The sequence below is a fragment of the Camelina sativa genome, chromosome 18 (assembly GCF_030686135.1).
Source record: "Camelina sativa cultivar CO46 ecotype springtype chromosome 18, ASM3068613v1".
Taxonomy (NCBI): domain Eukaryota; kingdom Viridiplantae; phylum Streptophyta; class Magnoliopsida; order Brassicales; family Brassicaceae; genus Camelina; species Camelina sativa.
Window position 1 is genome coordinate 20,183,710 of NC_141897.1, and position 15,525 is coordinate 20,199,234.

General features: G+C 35.6%; 1 protein-coding gene across 1 annotated transcript; it reads right to left on the bottom strand.

The window, feature by feature from the left end:
- Positions 1-4,549: 4,549 nt before the first annotated feature.
- LOC104762178 (E3 ubiquitin-protein ligase WAV3) lies at positions 4,550-9,094 on the bottom strand. Its single transcript, XM_010485421.3, has 2 exons — positions 8,556-9,094; positions 4,550-6,728 (listed from the first exon to the last, which is right to left on the bottom strand). The coding sequence occupies exons 1-2, from the start codon at positions 8,778-8,780 to the stop codon at positions 4,818-4,820; spliced, it is 2,136 nt and encodes a 711-aa protein (XP_010483723.1). The 5' UTR covers positions 8,781-9,094; the 3' UTR covers positions 4,550-4,817.
- Positions 9,095-15,525: the final 6,431 nt, after the last annotated feature.

The following is a 15,525-nucleotide window of genomic DNA, read 5'->3' on the forward strand; positions in this document are numbered from 1 at the left end:
GAATTGAGCCGAACATTTTACCAGAAATCTTCCATTTTGGACCGGTACACGTATATTTAACAGTTATGACCAAAAAAATATATATATAGAAAAAGGTAAGTAATAATTTTCTTAAACCCGTGGAGTTTTAATTTTATGTCCGTATATTTTGGATTGAGAGCCTAGTTATTTTTTTATTAGATGAATATTTTGTTCTTCCATGTGCAATTGAATTGAATTTAGATCTGGTAACTAAAACCGAAATAGTTTTCTCCAACATATTGTTTGTTGAACTAACTGTACTTCAAAAAATAAAATAAAAATTAACTAAAAACACAGTCTCTTCTCTTTAATGTATAGCTTTGTATTCTCAGTTCTCTAAACCAGCTAAACTAATCAAAAAAAAAAAAACTTTTAATTTTGGATAATGATCATATGTATAGAGATATTTTAGACATACACTTTCTCTGTATAAAGACTTTTCAGGCACATATTTGGTGTTGGTGCTCTGACCCATTACACCATCCATCAATTGATCGCTCAGTTTTTCTTTGATGCTACATTTCTCATGAGTGCTTGTTTCACTTAAGATTATTCGTTTGTCTCATAGCGCAAGGTGATCAGATTTTGAATATAAAGTAACAAACAACATTTTCATCTTTACGATATGCAGCATAGCATATACTAAACCAAAATTTTGGCTTTGTTGTTTATGTAAAGTGAAAATATTCACATTATGTTTTCTTTGGATTAATTGTGCACAAATATTAGTATCTTTCTTCTTCATCCTGTCTTTTTTTTTTTTTTTTTTTTTGGCAAACTCTTCTTCATCCTGTCTAAGTAAATAATATAGCTATTTTATATGCTCATACTAATAATTCTTTGTTACTTAGATTATGAGTTTTGAGGTCGGTCACACATGCGTGACTTTAATTAAGAATATAATTATCCTTCATAACCCAATCGAATTACGGTGAACATGTTTGCTACCTTTTTCTTTGACGTCGATTGCTTATTTAGACTCATTTCAGGTACATTTATATACACAAATCAATATACGTGTAAATTTACATTTTTACACAAATAAATACGTTTTCAATATTAATGCATGTGATTTAATTATTCATATGTTTTACTGATCGACAAGAGAAATCCATTTTTAACCTAGAAAGAATTAGAAAAAAAAAGAGAACCCAGTAGGCCAGTCCGTACCATATTACAACTAGTAATAAATTACTTAGTTTTATGTTTGGTGTAGAAAGGATGATTTTGAGCAGCGGGTAACTAAGTTTGGAGACAAGGTAGACATAAAAGTAAATCCTAACGAAATTGATTTATGATGCCCGGTCTCTCCAAATATAGAAAATTGTTTTAGGAATATATATTTCCGAAGGAGTTGTAATTTGACTTCTCATAAACAAACTGTATTTTCACGACCAAGCAGCTTCGTTGTTTCATTGTACCTAATATATGTGGACCGACATAGAGTTATGAACACGAATGTATAGTGTAAATTACTTATTAGAACTTCACCAAACTTAGCTTTTACTATTTGTCAACTTCATAGTGTCAAGTACACCACTTTCTAATGTGTGTTATATATACCCCATGTATTTATTTCAAAGTCAATGTACAAGTGGTTATCGAATTTGCTATTATTCAATTATAATTTGTGTTTTTGCTGAAAGGTTTCACGTATTTTGATATCAACTTTATAATCGTTCACCGGTTCTTGAAACAAGAACAACTTTATACATATGCATGTGAAATTATATTGTGAATTCATATTTGTCTGACAAGAGTGTAAACTATATGTGGATGAATATTATAAATTGATGTCAATTATAACAACCTTATATGTTCTTAAGATAATCGTGAACTGTTTTGTCATTATCTATAACTACAAATTATATCTAAAAAAAGAAAATAAAATACGTACTGTTGGCAGACAAAAAAAGCCACCGAAGCAAGTTGATGCATCATCCATGTAAAGAAAAAGAGGGTTCTCAAAAATCATTTCTAAAATCTAGAATCTATAGAGAGTACGGAACAGAGTTCGTTGATGACTAAATTTAAACATGAATGATATAGAGGTAGAAACAGAATGAGAATAATAGGATTATTGTTCCACTCTTTCTTCTTAATAGTAAAACATCTTTTCATTTCACCCTATTTAATTTCTCCATTCGTACAACTATTATAACCTTCTTTTTTGTCCTTATACTATAAGACTTCCGTTTGTGTTAACAAAGAATTTTGATATAGAGATATATAAAAAACACAAGTGTCAGTGTCAGTGAAAAAGAAAATATAAAAACTAAACGTTGAATCTTGAACTTGAATTAAGTGATTGATGGATATTGATCAAAGAACTTAGTTCTACTCGCAGAGAGAACGACAAACGTTTTGGATTTCCTGAAGGAATAGGAAAAAGGTAGACCGTATGCACTAAGCGTCACATGCATGAACGTCCGCATTGGCAGCTTATGAGCTCGCCATATATGCAACGAGCAAGAATGTCCTCTTTCAGAAAACAAGCCAAACACCAATCTTACAAGACAAAGGAATATGTATACGAATTAAAGAAGTGATATAGAGATCAGTATACGTATGTTTTGGCGTAACGACGTATATTTAGAAGATAAGTACTAGACACGATAGCTTGGTACAGCTATAAATTGTAAATTTAAACCGTACGTAGAATAATCTCTTGTGTGCTATACTAAGGATGTCTATCAAGCCTCGGTATACTCCATCTTGAAAGAATGTAATTCACGACTTCATACTGCTTCCTCTCGTCCTGCCTCGGCTTTCATTTTGGAAATCAAAAATATTCTCAGATCCCACCTTGGTCCACTGACGCTCAAACAGAGAATTGTTCTTCCTGCAAGCACTCTCTTGGTTACTTGGTTTGGAGTCTTTCAATAGTTTGTAAAGTTTGTTAAGTGTGTAGGTGTTACTTGAAGGCATCTTGTTCTCTTTCCTAAGTTTTAATGAAAAAGATATTATTAAAAAAAAAAAAAAAATGTCGCCGTCATAATTAAGGGTCAAATCTTATAACGACTTGATATCCTATTGGTCTAAAGGATGACTATAAATATCAAACTCAGTTGATCAATCAATGGCCATACCAAAGCAAAACTTTTTTTTTCTTATGTAAGATTCCATCAAATTAGGCTAGTTTCAATATAGTCGTTGAATTTTTATAGCCTAATAGAAGTCTGCCCTTGGTCGTTGTACTGGACGATTTGGAAAAAAATCAGCGTTTTATAGCTATTTGCCTATTTTTATCTCCAATATAGTTTTGATTTCAGTTTTATTGGAAGACAAGAAAACAAGACGCAGCAGTTAAACTAATATAAGATTCAATATATAACAAACGACGAATTGATTAGTCCTATGCGGCCATTCACTAGTCGAGCGGGATTTGGTGAAGGAAATAGTTTTTTAAAATTCGACTGACATAAAATTCTTATTTATTTATTTTTATTTTTTACAACAAATTCTTATTTTATCATTACATAAAATTCTTCAATTGTTTTGTTTAATATATATAGACAATGCTACTAATAGAGTAATAGATAACTATTTGACTTTAGAAATAAATATAAATACTTTTGACTTTTTTTTTTGAGAGAATTTGGAGGTAGATCTTGAGATCCAAGAATACAGGCTTAGCTTCAGCACGTGAGCAAGTCGCATATCGATTTTATTAATCTTCAGTTGTAAAATACCAAACAAAAATTTATAATACGCACTGAAAGGAATATCGAGAATAATTGATTACTCGTATATAATTTTGTGTTGTGGGGGCTATAGAAAAAAAATACACTTAAGCATTGCACATCTTTTGGAGTGTCTTTAGATTAAAACATAATTAAAAAAAAAAAGTTTATTGTGTAAACAGGAAAGAACTCGTTTCTCAAATATCTATGCCGAGATATTGTCATACCCTTACAGACACCTTAACTGTCACAATTTTGCTTTGTGTTTATAATTATGGTTTTTGATTTTTTGATTGTTTCCTTCTTCCTCTTTGCAAACGTTCATAGAAGACACTCGTAAAAATGATGACTAGTGGAGAAGGAAAACTAATAAAAAGTCAATGAAGATGTTTACATTAAACGAATATTAATTAAAGTTTATGACACATATTACAGTATTACTGATGAAAATGCTCTTATCGGACGCATTTGTGGAAGTCAACAAGAAAATTTCAGGACGTTTGTTAATTGTGATCTTTGGTCCATAGATGTTGTTAACAATAATACTAAACCAGAGTTCTTTTTATTTTGCTATTATGATTCAAACCATACAAATGTAGTTGCGTTACAGATCCACTAATTGGGAGAGTTCAGGCCCACAATTTCATTTATATACTACTCATGTGAGAATATGAAATTTTAGGGAGCATAAATATGTAAACTTTAAAATATTTATGGGAGAACATTTTTTCCACACAATCACAACTCACACATCTATACCCACCTCCAAACACATTTAGACAAAAAAAAAATAATAATAACAAAATTATAAACATAATAAAGGAAAGAAAAAACAAAAGCCACTCTTGCTAAAACTGCCAATATTATATATTACCACCTATATAATATAGCACATTTGTCCCTTTTCCTCTTTTCCTTTTTCTTCAACCCCAACAAAAACTAATAATACTACTTATACCCCCAAAATTTAGAAATTAAACGTAAACTACCCTTTCCCAACTGAAAAAAACAAATCGTACTATTAAGTGAACACCAAAAAGTTAAAAACGAGGGAAAATTTTAAAAAGTCCATAATGTCATCATATCCCCCCGTTTAATCCTTCCTCCACCGAATCACCTAGGCCTTGGCCTCGCCGGGAAACTGAGAGCTTGCCGTAGTTTCCTCTGAGTCGTCGACGGACTCGGATTTGAACTAGCGATAGGCATTCCGAAAGTCATTGTCTGAGAGAGGTTCACCATATCCACCATTGATTGCGTCTGGTAAGAAGTCGTCGTCGTATCTGTCATGTCGCCTCTCGCTGTAGCTCGCTGCCACGAGTGCGAGCTTAGACCAGCCAGAACGTAAGCCCTACCCGAAGACTCGTAAACTTGACGGCTCGCCATTCTATCTTGCGTCTCCTTCAGCTCTGCACACAGTGTTACACATAATGGATCTCCAGCTTGACCTGATACAGACTCCGTCAATACCCCACGGCAAGTCTCAAGAACCGACACAGCTTCGGTCAAATCACCGCGGTCGGCTAAAACTCTAGCTTCAGAGATTGCTTCCGCTGCACGTAATCTGATTCTCTGTCTGTCAACTTCAACTGACACCACAGGTCTTCTGTCTGCCATCACAACCGGCCTGAGAATCTTTACTTCGCCGGAACTATTCAAGTCAACAGTCTCTTTTGTAACCGGGTCTCTGTAAACGCATCGAACCTTGAGTAAAGACATCAGATCTGAAACTCCATCAACAATGGGGATATCAAGATTCACCAAGAAGTTCCTCTCTTCCTCTGCATAGAGATCACCGACTGCGATAGATCCGGTTCTTGAATTCGGACCGTTATCAAACTGGTAGCTTCCAGCTTTAACCGATGCAATTCTCAACAGATGATGAACGCACTCGATCTTAACGCATAGCTCTTGAACCACAACGCTAAGAAGACCTCCAATGCACTGAGCGAATGCATCTTGTATTACCGTTTCAGACTCTATGAAGGAAAATGTACCTCCGGAGTTTTCTGCAATGGAATGCATCGAGGACGCATCATGGTCCGTACCAAACCCGAACGCATGAACTGGGATCCGGTTTCCATTGATCTCTTTAGGAAGAAGGGCTTTGTAGTCCGTTCCTCTGGAACCGGTTGGACTAGTCATGGTATACGTATCTTGACCATCAGATAAGAGCACGATGCTTGATACCGGGTTCTTGAATCTACGGTCGATCAAAACTTTTGCACCTTTCTTCAATCCCTCTGCAATGTTAGTCCCTCCGTTTGAGACCAACGAGTTAACCGCTTGCAATGCTTCTTGTTTACCAGTCTCGGTCATGAGACGAAGAGGGAAGTTACGGCGTGCTGTGGAGGAGAAGGATATGACAGAGAGACGGTCGAACGGGCCAAGATTCTGAATCACAAAACCCATTGCTCGTTTCAGCAAAGCCAGTTTTGTTCCCGCCATGCTTCCACTCACATCAAGAACCGTGACTAGATCAACAGGAGCACGAGAAGAAGAGGAAGAATTTGAAGACGACTTTGAAGGAGCTTTTAGATTGATCAGTACAGCAAAATCTTTAAACGAAACCGATCTAGCTACTTCTGAAATCTCAGGGTATGTTTTAACTTCCAATGTCCCACTAACACCAGGTTTAGACTTCTCCAAACCAGATTCAGCAGAAGGGTCTTGATGTTCCAGAGCCTCATCATCATTAAAAACCGCAGGCTCGGTGTTAAAGATGGAGGAGACCCTTAGACTGTCAGGCCGTGAAGAAGCTTGAATCGGGGACGACCTCCTTGGAGGTATTGACATCCAAGCATAGTCTCTTGTTTGACTTATCGGTTTGACACCAGATTTAGATTTAGCATTAGGGCTCTGGACAGGGATCTCATTCCATTTCGCGCGACAAACAGGACAAATCTGGTTCCCGTGTTTGACATTCGTAGTGATGCAGTGGAAATGAAACGAATGAGAACATTCCGCTGTAAAGATTGCGTGGCCTTGCCCTGCTTTCATCGTCGTCAAACATATCGCACACGTTTTCTGCAATTTCACAAAGCAGATGGATTCAGATTCGGGACAAAGATTAGTTGGAAAGGAGAATTGAAAAACTTTATAAGAGTATGGTATCCACGTAATACAGAGTTCGACAGGTCATTGTCGTAGTTACAAGAATCCAAAGAAACCTGACATAGGTGAGTTTGTGTCACAGTTTCTGACACATTTGTTTCTGTTACTATTACCCTCTATTATTGAATGATGGCATAAAAAGAAGAGCAAAACAATAAAAAAAAAAAAGACGGAATCTTTATATTTCCATAACCTGGAAACAAAAAAAAGTCTCAGAGACTTGATAGAGTTTAAATATTAAGGTTTAGTAGTTTTGATCATTCAAAAACATGGTTTATTCGCTAGAATATAGATCCTGGAATCTTGATCATCAAAGTAGTTTGGAATCTATCAGGTCAAACAATTAAAAGAACAATGGAAACAAAAGATTGGGAAAGACAAAGGACACCGCTTTATAAAGTTAAAAGACTGATTTAACCAGATCAGTAATAAAAAAATTGTTTGGGCAAATTCAACGCCAGAAAGATTAAAATTGATAAAAAAAATATATAACAATGCAAAGCAAAGTTAAAAGAAAGTGTGTAACTTTAAAAGAATTTAACTTAACCTAACAAATATCATGGTTACAAGTCACAATTATCTTGGTAACGATTTAAAAACAGCAATTTTAGTTGAACTAGATGTAAACTAAAATAAAGTAAAATGATTATACCAAGAATAGAATAGTTTACTAGATTAAAGGAGAATATCTAATCAACAGTAGATTCAGAACACTAACAAGGGTATCTATCAACAATAATTAAAAAGTTGAATGCAAAAAAAAGCAACAAGAAAAAGATTAAAAAAAAAAAAAGAGGAGATTGGTCCTTGAAGTGCACTTGACTATTGTCAAAAAAACCTTTATCCCCACAGTGGCTCCATTTGCGGGAGTTGATAATTACATGACAACAAATTTGTTCATCTTTCTTCTCAACAACAATACCAAGAAAAATTTACACTCAAAAACAAAACAAAAAAAGAAAGATAAAAAAGAAACAAAAGGCACTATAAACCAGGGAAAGAGACAGAACACAAATAGAACCCCAAAACCCAATCTTAAGCCAGAGCTGTAATGTCAAAATCTTGATGAATATATAATGAATGATTCGAATAATAATGCGATAAAGTTGGCTTTGGAGGAGAGACGTTTACACAATCCCTAATCTTACTAATCACTCTACATGTCCATCCCTATTTAGACATTATTACTTGACCAAGAAATAAAGTTTTGCTTTTCTTTCACCCCAATAATTTCAAAAAGGTCAAAACTTAGCAAGTCTCAAAAACAACAAAAACCTATTGACAAAACATATGAGGGTCATAGTAGTTGAAAAACATACACACATCTATCTAATTACAAATTAAAAAAATAAACAACTAGTAGTAAGATCATTTGATGTGCGTGAAGATCCAAACACTTTTTAGAAAAAAGAGAACTTAATTGAAAGATTAAACAAGTAGTACTAATAAAGTAAGAATTAGATTGTACAATTAACAGCTAGTTAAAAAAGTAAATTAAAACTAAATGTTTAGAGTTCCAAGAAAGATTAGCCCTTGGATTTGCTGCTTAACCAAATCACACAAATTTGAACCACACAAAGATCCAGCGATCCAACGGTGACCCATAATCCAGAAAAAAAACCAAACTTTACCATTTTTTTAATGTAAAAAAAACACAAATTTTGGCAGAAAAATTCAACCATAGAGATAAAAATGTAAAACTTTATGTAAATTTCAATGATAAGTGAGGAACCCACAAACCTTTGAAGAGGATTTGCTAATGGAGCGAGGCAATCGGAGACCAGAGGAGGAAGGAGTCGGCGTAGTGGGTCTTGGAACCATTACAGGGGAAAGTGAAACGGCGTCGTCTGATCTTCTTAAAGGAGAAGAAGAAGAAGAAGAAGAAGAATCTTCTAACGTTTTGGGAACGTATAGACATAAATTGAGACCTAAAGCCAACTTTGCTTTCCTCCATCTGCTTCCCATTTCTTTTTATTGCACCAAATCACCCCAACAAATAATGAAATTGAAAAGGCTTTGTTTTTGTGAAATCTGAGAATCTTCTTCACTTCTGATCTCTTTGCGTAGATGTTTTTGAGCTAAAGAAAGAAAGAAGAAGAGGATTGGTTAAAATGAATGAATTGAGTTTGCAAATTGCAAAGCTTTTCTCTGCGCAGAAGAGAGAAGAGAGAGAGAGAGAGAGAGAGACGGTGGAGAAGTTTTTTACCTTTTTTTTTTTATTTTTTTCTTAGAATGATGGATGGATGAGTGAAGGGGTACTTTGGTCAATGTTTTTAATCATGAAAACTTGGGATTATACCAAAGTTAAATTTGACCTTTGATTTTTTGAGTTTCTTTTTTTTTTTTTTTTTAATTAGTCAGATACGACTTTTTTACTTTCTTCATTAATGGAGTATTATTTGTTTTCCTAATGTTTAAAGATGTTCTTAATTACAGACACCAAATTGGTTTTTGATTTGATTACGCCGCTTTTACTTTACAGTAATTTATTTATTTATTATTGGTAGATTCAAATAGATATATACGACATCGTTTTTGGTAATAACTGATTTTATGGAATTGACATTAAATATCTTCCGTGTGTGTAAATGAATATGACATCATATATTGACAATTTATTACACTATCTTTATTGTCAAAATCTAGTAATAAAAAACTTGTCTTCCAAGGTATGAATTTCGGGTTAGAGAAAAAAATAATAAACTACAAATTCTACATGGAAGCAAATTATACTGCTAATTTTTTATTTCCCTTATATTAGAAAGTGACCTGATCTATTTATAAATTCGTAGCGTTTGATTAGTTCTCTCATATACCCGAAAACAAGGCTTACCGTGAAACTTGTAAGATTTTAAAGGCATGGCCGTTGAAGTAATTGGAAAATTAATCAATGCATGTCTTGTGTATACAACAAAATCTACTAAATTAATGAAGTTGTTGACTTTACAAAAAATTAGATACCTTGCTTTATTTACTTTTTTTTTTTTTTTAGCAACTTCACTAATTTACCTATTCATTTTCCAATGTGTCAAGTAATTTTGGTTATTGTTGTTTTATTAAATATAATTCGTATATTGCATTCTACAATCTATATGAACTTGACTTGCAAAACTTTTCCAAACTTATTTAAGCTGATATGGGAGAATAGTTAAAAGTATTTTTTGATCATATCATAAACAATATGACAACATGCATGAAATTGGATATTTTATGGTTAAATTTAAATATACATATTGTATTGGATTCTCTTCGTCCATCAAGCAGAAGTGCAGAACTCTTTTCGATGGAAGTTTAATATAGTCATAGATTGATGATGATGGTTCACCAACTTTTACCTAAATATATTGTATAACAACTACTCTAGAGAAAACAAAACTCCAAATCCTAAGTTTAGACTTGGATAAATTATTCAACGAAAGTTTGGAAGTTGTAGTAGATTCTAATCTAGCATAGCTTTTTATTTTCTTTATTATTGAACATTCTTTAAACAAGTTTTTTTCTGCCAATGCACCAAAATATATTTGAGCTCAAGAAGGCTTCTCTCGACTTTAGTGACATTAGTTTGGTACTCTATGAAAGTTAACAAATAATGAGTTTTTACATTCATAGACGTCATTTAAAAAAATTAAAGGTTAAACACTTAAACTATTTCAACGATGGGCGGTTGATTCATAAATTATTTAAGCTATGTGCGTGTGTATGTGTGAAGGTATGGGTATAAATTTATGGAAGTGTAGTAACTCTTTAGACAATATATAGAGGAAATTGATAAAGAAATGCATTAAGTTTGGTTGAAAAAGAGAAGAAAAAGTGAGGAGAAGTGAGGTTGAGGTCTTGAGGATATAGGAAAAATAAAGGAGGGGGACAAAGATAAAGCAAAGGAAAAACCCTTCGTAGCCATTAATTAGAACCCATTCATTAGGTGGAGAATATTGAAATTGGAGTCTATTACAGGGTGTCAACCATCATAGGAAAATAAAACAAAAAATATTCATGGAGAAAACCATTGTCCGAAAAACAAAAAAAATATATCTAATATTGTGATTTTGAGAACTACTATCATTTTCTAAATTAAATAGCCAAATTCTATCTTTTTTTTTTTTTTGTCAAATGATGGTTTGCAAAATATAAGTAAGTTGGTTTAGTTATTGAGTTATTTTTCATAAATAACTTAATTTTTTGGTATTTTTTAAAAATATCATATTATTGTACATGATATAACATATTTTTTATCTAATATCATTTTTTTCATTTATATCATACGTAATGGTAGATTGATGGTATATTGAAAAATTATTTAACACACAAAACCCATATACAAGCTAAAAGCCGTTCATGTTTCGGATTCCCTTCCAACCATTAGAGTGCAAATTTATATCAGATATGTTTTTGATTGTGACCATCAACATTATTATATTATATATATATAAATATATATATAAATATATATATAAATATATATATAATTTGGTGAAATAATGTGAAAACTTAGGAATACGATGTGTTTTTGTTTTCTGATTTTTTTTGGTTTACTCAAATAAAAAAAAAGTACAAGAGTAACCTAATAAAAAAATTCGAACATACAGTATACATTGGAGTATTATATAGGAATATGATGCTTTGTCTTGAAGAAAATATCATGCTTTGCTGTATAGTGTATACAACCAAACGAAGATAGCGAAATGTTAAGAAAAGAAAAAAAAAAAAACACACACACACTTGCACCTACAAAAAGTCAATATCCCCGACCCATTGTAAAAGCCCCCCTAAAAAACGGTCGGGGATAACCTCTTTTTTAACCTCTTTTTTTGCATCCACGGTATCTTGTGACCCTGCTCAAGTTTATTAACCTCTTTTTTTTTTTTCCGTTCTATAAAATTTATGTGCCCACATAGATATACTCATATAGTATACAATAATAATACATATCGGAATATTATTGTATACTACTTAATAAGTTTATATTGCAATAAGACTTATTTACATATGTGTTGATGCATGAATTTCAACAAAGTATTTATAAGTTTTTTGATAAGGGAAAAACACTCTCATAACTTCAAAGCTCCAGAGTAGGTCGTTCTAATGAGGGAGAGAGCTGAGTTGTTTTATAGTTGTGCCTTTGGAAAGGCTGTCTACGTACCCTTAGTAAGGGATCAAGTCATTCGTAGTTTATATTTTAGTCGGTGGACGCTAGGTCACTATCAGAAACTAAGTGATATTGGTGAGATGCTAGGTAGTCAAGCGACAATCTGGACGACCTGTGGAGGTAGGTGACAATCTGGACGACCTGTAAAGGTAGGCGACAATTTGGACGACCTGTGGAGGTAGGCGACAATCTGGACGACCTGTGAAGGTAGGCGACAATCTGGACAACCTGTGGAGGTAGGCGACAAGATGGACGACTTGTGGAAGTAGGCGACAATCTGGACGACCTGTGGAGGTATGCGACAAGATGGACGACCTGTGGAGGTAGGCGACAATCTGGATGACCTGTGGAGGTATGCGACAATCTGGACGACCCGTATTGCGAATACTATGTGACGAACCGAGAGAGTTGGGTCCCTCTTTCCCCCTCTTTTTTCTCCCTTGATGCATGTTGTACCCCGCATTTATAGGGGAATGTCAAGTTACCAAAAGACCACAATACCCTTCCTTTGTACTGGGCCTAGAAGATGATTGTGTACATGCCTTTTAAAGGGTGTAAGCCCACCCCTAACAGTATTCCCCCCTTCTTTAGTCCGGAGACTCGGCGACGGGCTGTGACTAGTTGTCAGGCTCAAAGGTTTGGGCTACAATTTGCTTCTTGGGACATCCTTGTCATTCGTCTTGTTTTGAATTTAACTCGCGCGCATTGGATATCTGGGATCCGAAAAACTGATGTTTACCGAAGACAAGCTGACATTGAAGCTGTCTGAAGACGAGCTAAAACTGATGCTGTTTGAAGACGAACTGAAACGGAAGCTGTCTAAAGACGAGCTGAAAATAAAGCCGTTGAAGACGAGCTGAAAATTAAGTTGTCTGAAGACGAGCTGAAACCAAACTTGTCTGAAGACGAGCTGAAACCGAAGCTGTCTGAAGACGAGCTAAAACTAGGTTATCCGAAGACACTCTGAAGCTGAAGCTGTCTGAGGACGAGCTAAAACTGAAGCTGTCTGAGGATGAGCTAAAACTGAAACTGTCTGAAGACAAGCTGAGACTAAAGCTATATGAAGACGAGCTAAAACTGAAGCTGTCTAAAGATGAGCTGAGACTGAAGCTGGTTAAAGAAGAGCTAAAAACTGAAGCTGTCTGAAGACGAGCTGAAACTGAAGCTGTCTGAAGACGAGCTGAAACTGAAGCTGTCTGAAGACGAGCAGAAACTGAAGCTGTCTGAAGGCGATCTGAAACTAGGTTGTCCGAAGACACTCTGAAACCGAAGCTGTCTGAGTACGAGCTAAAACTGAAGCTGTCTGAAGAATTTAGCTCGTCCTCAGACGAGCTAAAACTAGGTTGTCCGAAGACACTCTTAAACCAAAGATGCACGAGGACGGGCTAAAACTGAAGTTGTCTGAAGACGAGCTGAAACTGAACCTGTCTTTAGACACTCTTAAACCGAAGCTGTCTGAGGATGAACTAAAACTGAAGTTGTCTGAAGACAAGCTGAAACTGACGTTGTTTGAAGACGAGCTGAAAAGAAAGCTGTCTGAAGACAAGCTGAAACCAAAGCTGTCTGAAGTAGAGCTAAAACTAGGTTGTCCGAAGACACTCTGAAACCGAAGCTGTCTGAGGACGAGCTAAAACTGAAGCTGTCTGAGGATGAGCTAAAACTGAAACTGTCTGAAGATGAGCTGAGACTAAAACTATATGAAGACGACCTAAAACTGAAGCTGTCTGAAAATGAGCTGAGACTGAAGCTGTTTAAAGAAGAGCTAAAAACTAAAGCTGTGTGAAGACGAGCTGAAACTGAAGCTGTCTGAAGACGAACTGAAACTAGTTTGTCTGAAGACACTCTAAAACCAAAGTTGTCTGAGGACAGGCTAAAACTGAAGCTGTCTGAAGACGAACTGAATCTGCAGCTGTCTAAAGACGAGCTGAGACTGCAGCTGTCTTCAGACACTCTTAAACCGAAGCTGTCTGAGGACGAGCTAAAACTGAAGCTGTCTGAAGACGAGCTGAATTTGAAGCTGTCTGAAGACGAGCTAAAACTAAGGCTGTCTGAAGACGAGCTGAAACTGAGCCTGTCTGAAGACGAACTGAAAATTAAGCTATCTGAAGATGAGCTAAAACTGAAATTGTTTGAAGTTGAGTTGAAACCGAAGCTGTCCGGAGACGAGCTGCAACCGAAGCTATCCGGAGACGAGCTTAAATAGAAGCTGTTTGAAGACGAGCTAAAACTAGATTGTTTGAAGACGAACTAAACTGAAGCTGTCTTAAGACGAAATCAGCTAAAGCTGTCCAGAAACAAGCTGAACTAAAGCTGTCCGGAGACGAGCTAAAACCGAAGCTGTCTGGAGACGAGCTGAAACTGAAGTTGTCCGGAGACGAGCTAAAACCAAAGTTGTATGAAGACGAGCTCAGCTAAAGCTGTTCGGAGATGAGCTTAGCTAAAGCTGTCCGGAGACGAGCTGAGCTAAAACTATCCGGAGACGAGCTAAAGCTAGGTTGTCTAACATGCTCTCTAGCATGCCGATTTATCTGAAACGGATTCCAGATACAAACATAGGTGCGACGCACGATGATCGGCTTACCCTGTATCGACTTTGGATGTTTTGCATATGCGAGTATGGACTTGGTTTTCTACCCACTCTCCAAGAGCCTTGCGAGCATGGGCTCGACTTTATTGCCTCTAAGTGTATAAAGGAATATCTCTATAATGTTGATAGAGCGAAAGACCGGCGCCTGGCCAGGGCGTCGATGTGATTAGCTCGGATGTTGTACTTACGTCGATTAATCTTTGTTGTGTGCATGTGTATGTACACACACAACTTTTTTTTTTGGCGTAGCCTGTCTAACTGACGAACTGATAAAGAGCAAGCATGACCATGAGAATGAGAAAATGATTAAAGAACATACATTGTTATTGGTTAACAGGATGGAAGTTAACGAGCTGACACCATCAAACGAACGAGCTGGCAGTTGGCTAGATAGTACAAAACTGAATTACTTGTTGAGACGAGCTGAAAATGAACTCTCTGAAATTGATTGTCCAAAGACGTGCTGAAACCGAGCTCTCGAAAAATGGGTCAAAACTGAAGTTGTATGAAGACGAGCTGTATTTGAGCTCGCCAAAAACAGGCTTAAGTTGAAGTTGTATGAAGACGAGCTGAATTTGAAGCTGTCTGAAAACGGGCCTAAGTTGAAGTTGTGAGAAGACGAGCTGAAGTTAAGGCTGTCTGAAAACGGGCTTAAGTTGAACTTGTGAGACGACGAGCTGAAGTTGAGGTTGTCCGTAGACGAGCTGAAACCGCAACTATATAAGGACGAGCTATAACTGAAGCTCTCTAAAGACGAGCCCGAACCAAATCTCCAGACGAGCTTAGAGCTTCCTAATCTGAAGCTTCTTTGCTTGAAAAATGTTTATTCCCCCTTCCTGGCGCGCCTATTGTTGATGCATGAATTTCAACAAAATATTTGTAAGTTCTTTGACAAGGGAAAAACACTCTCATAACTTCAAAGCTCTAGAGTAGGTTATTCTAACGAGGGAGAGAGCTGAGTTGTTTTATAGATATGC

What these genes read in the sequence shown, in the direction of transcription:
- LOC104762178 (XM_010485421.3), bottom strand. Translation starts at nt 8,780, where the DNA reads ATGGGAAGCAGATGGAGGAAAGCAAAGTTGGCTTTAGGTCTCAATTTA. An exon ending in TTAGCAAATCCTCTTCAAAG is followed by an intron (nt 6,729 to 8,555) that starts GTTTGTGGGTTC and finishes GTGAAATTGCAG; the next exon opens with AAAACGTGTGCGATATGTTT.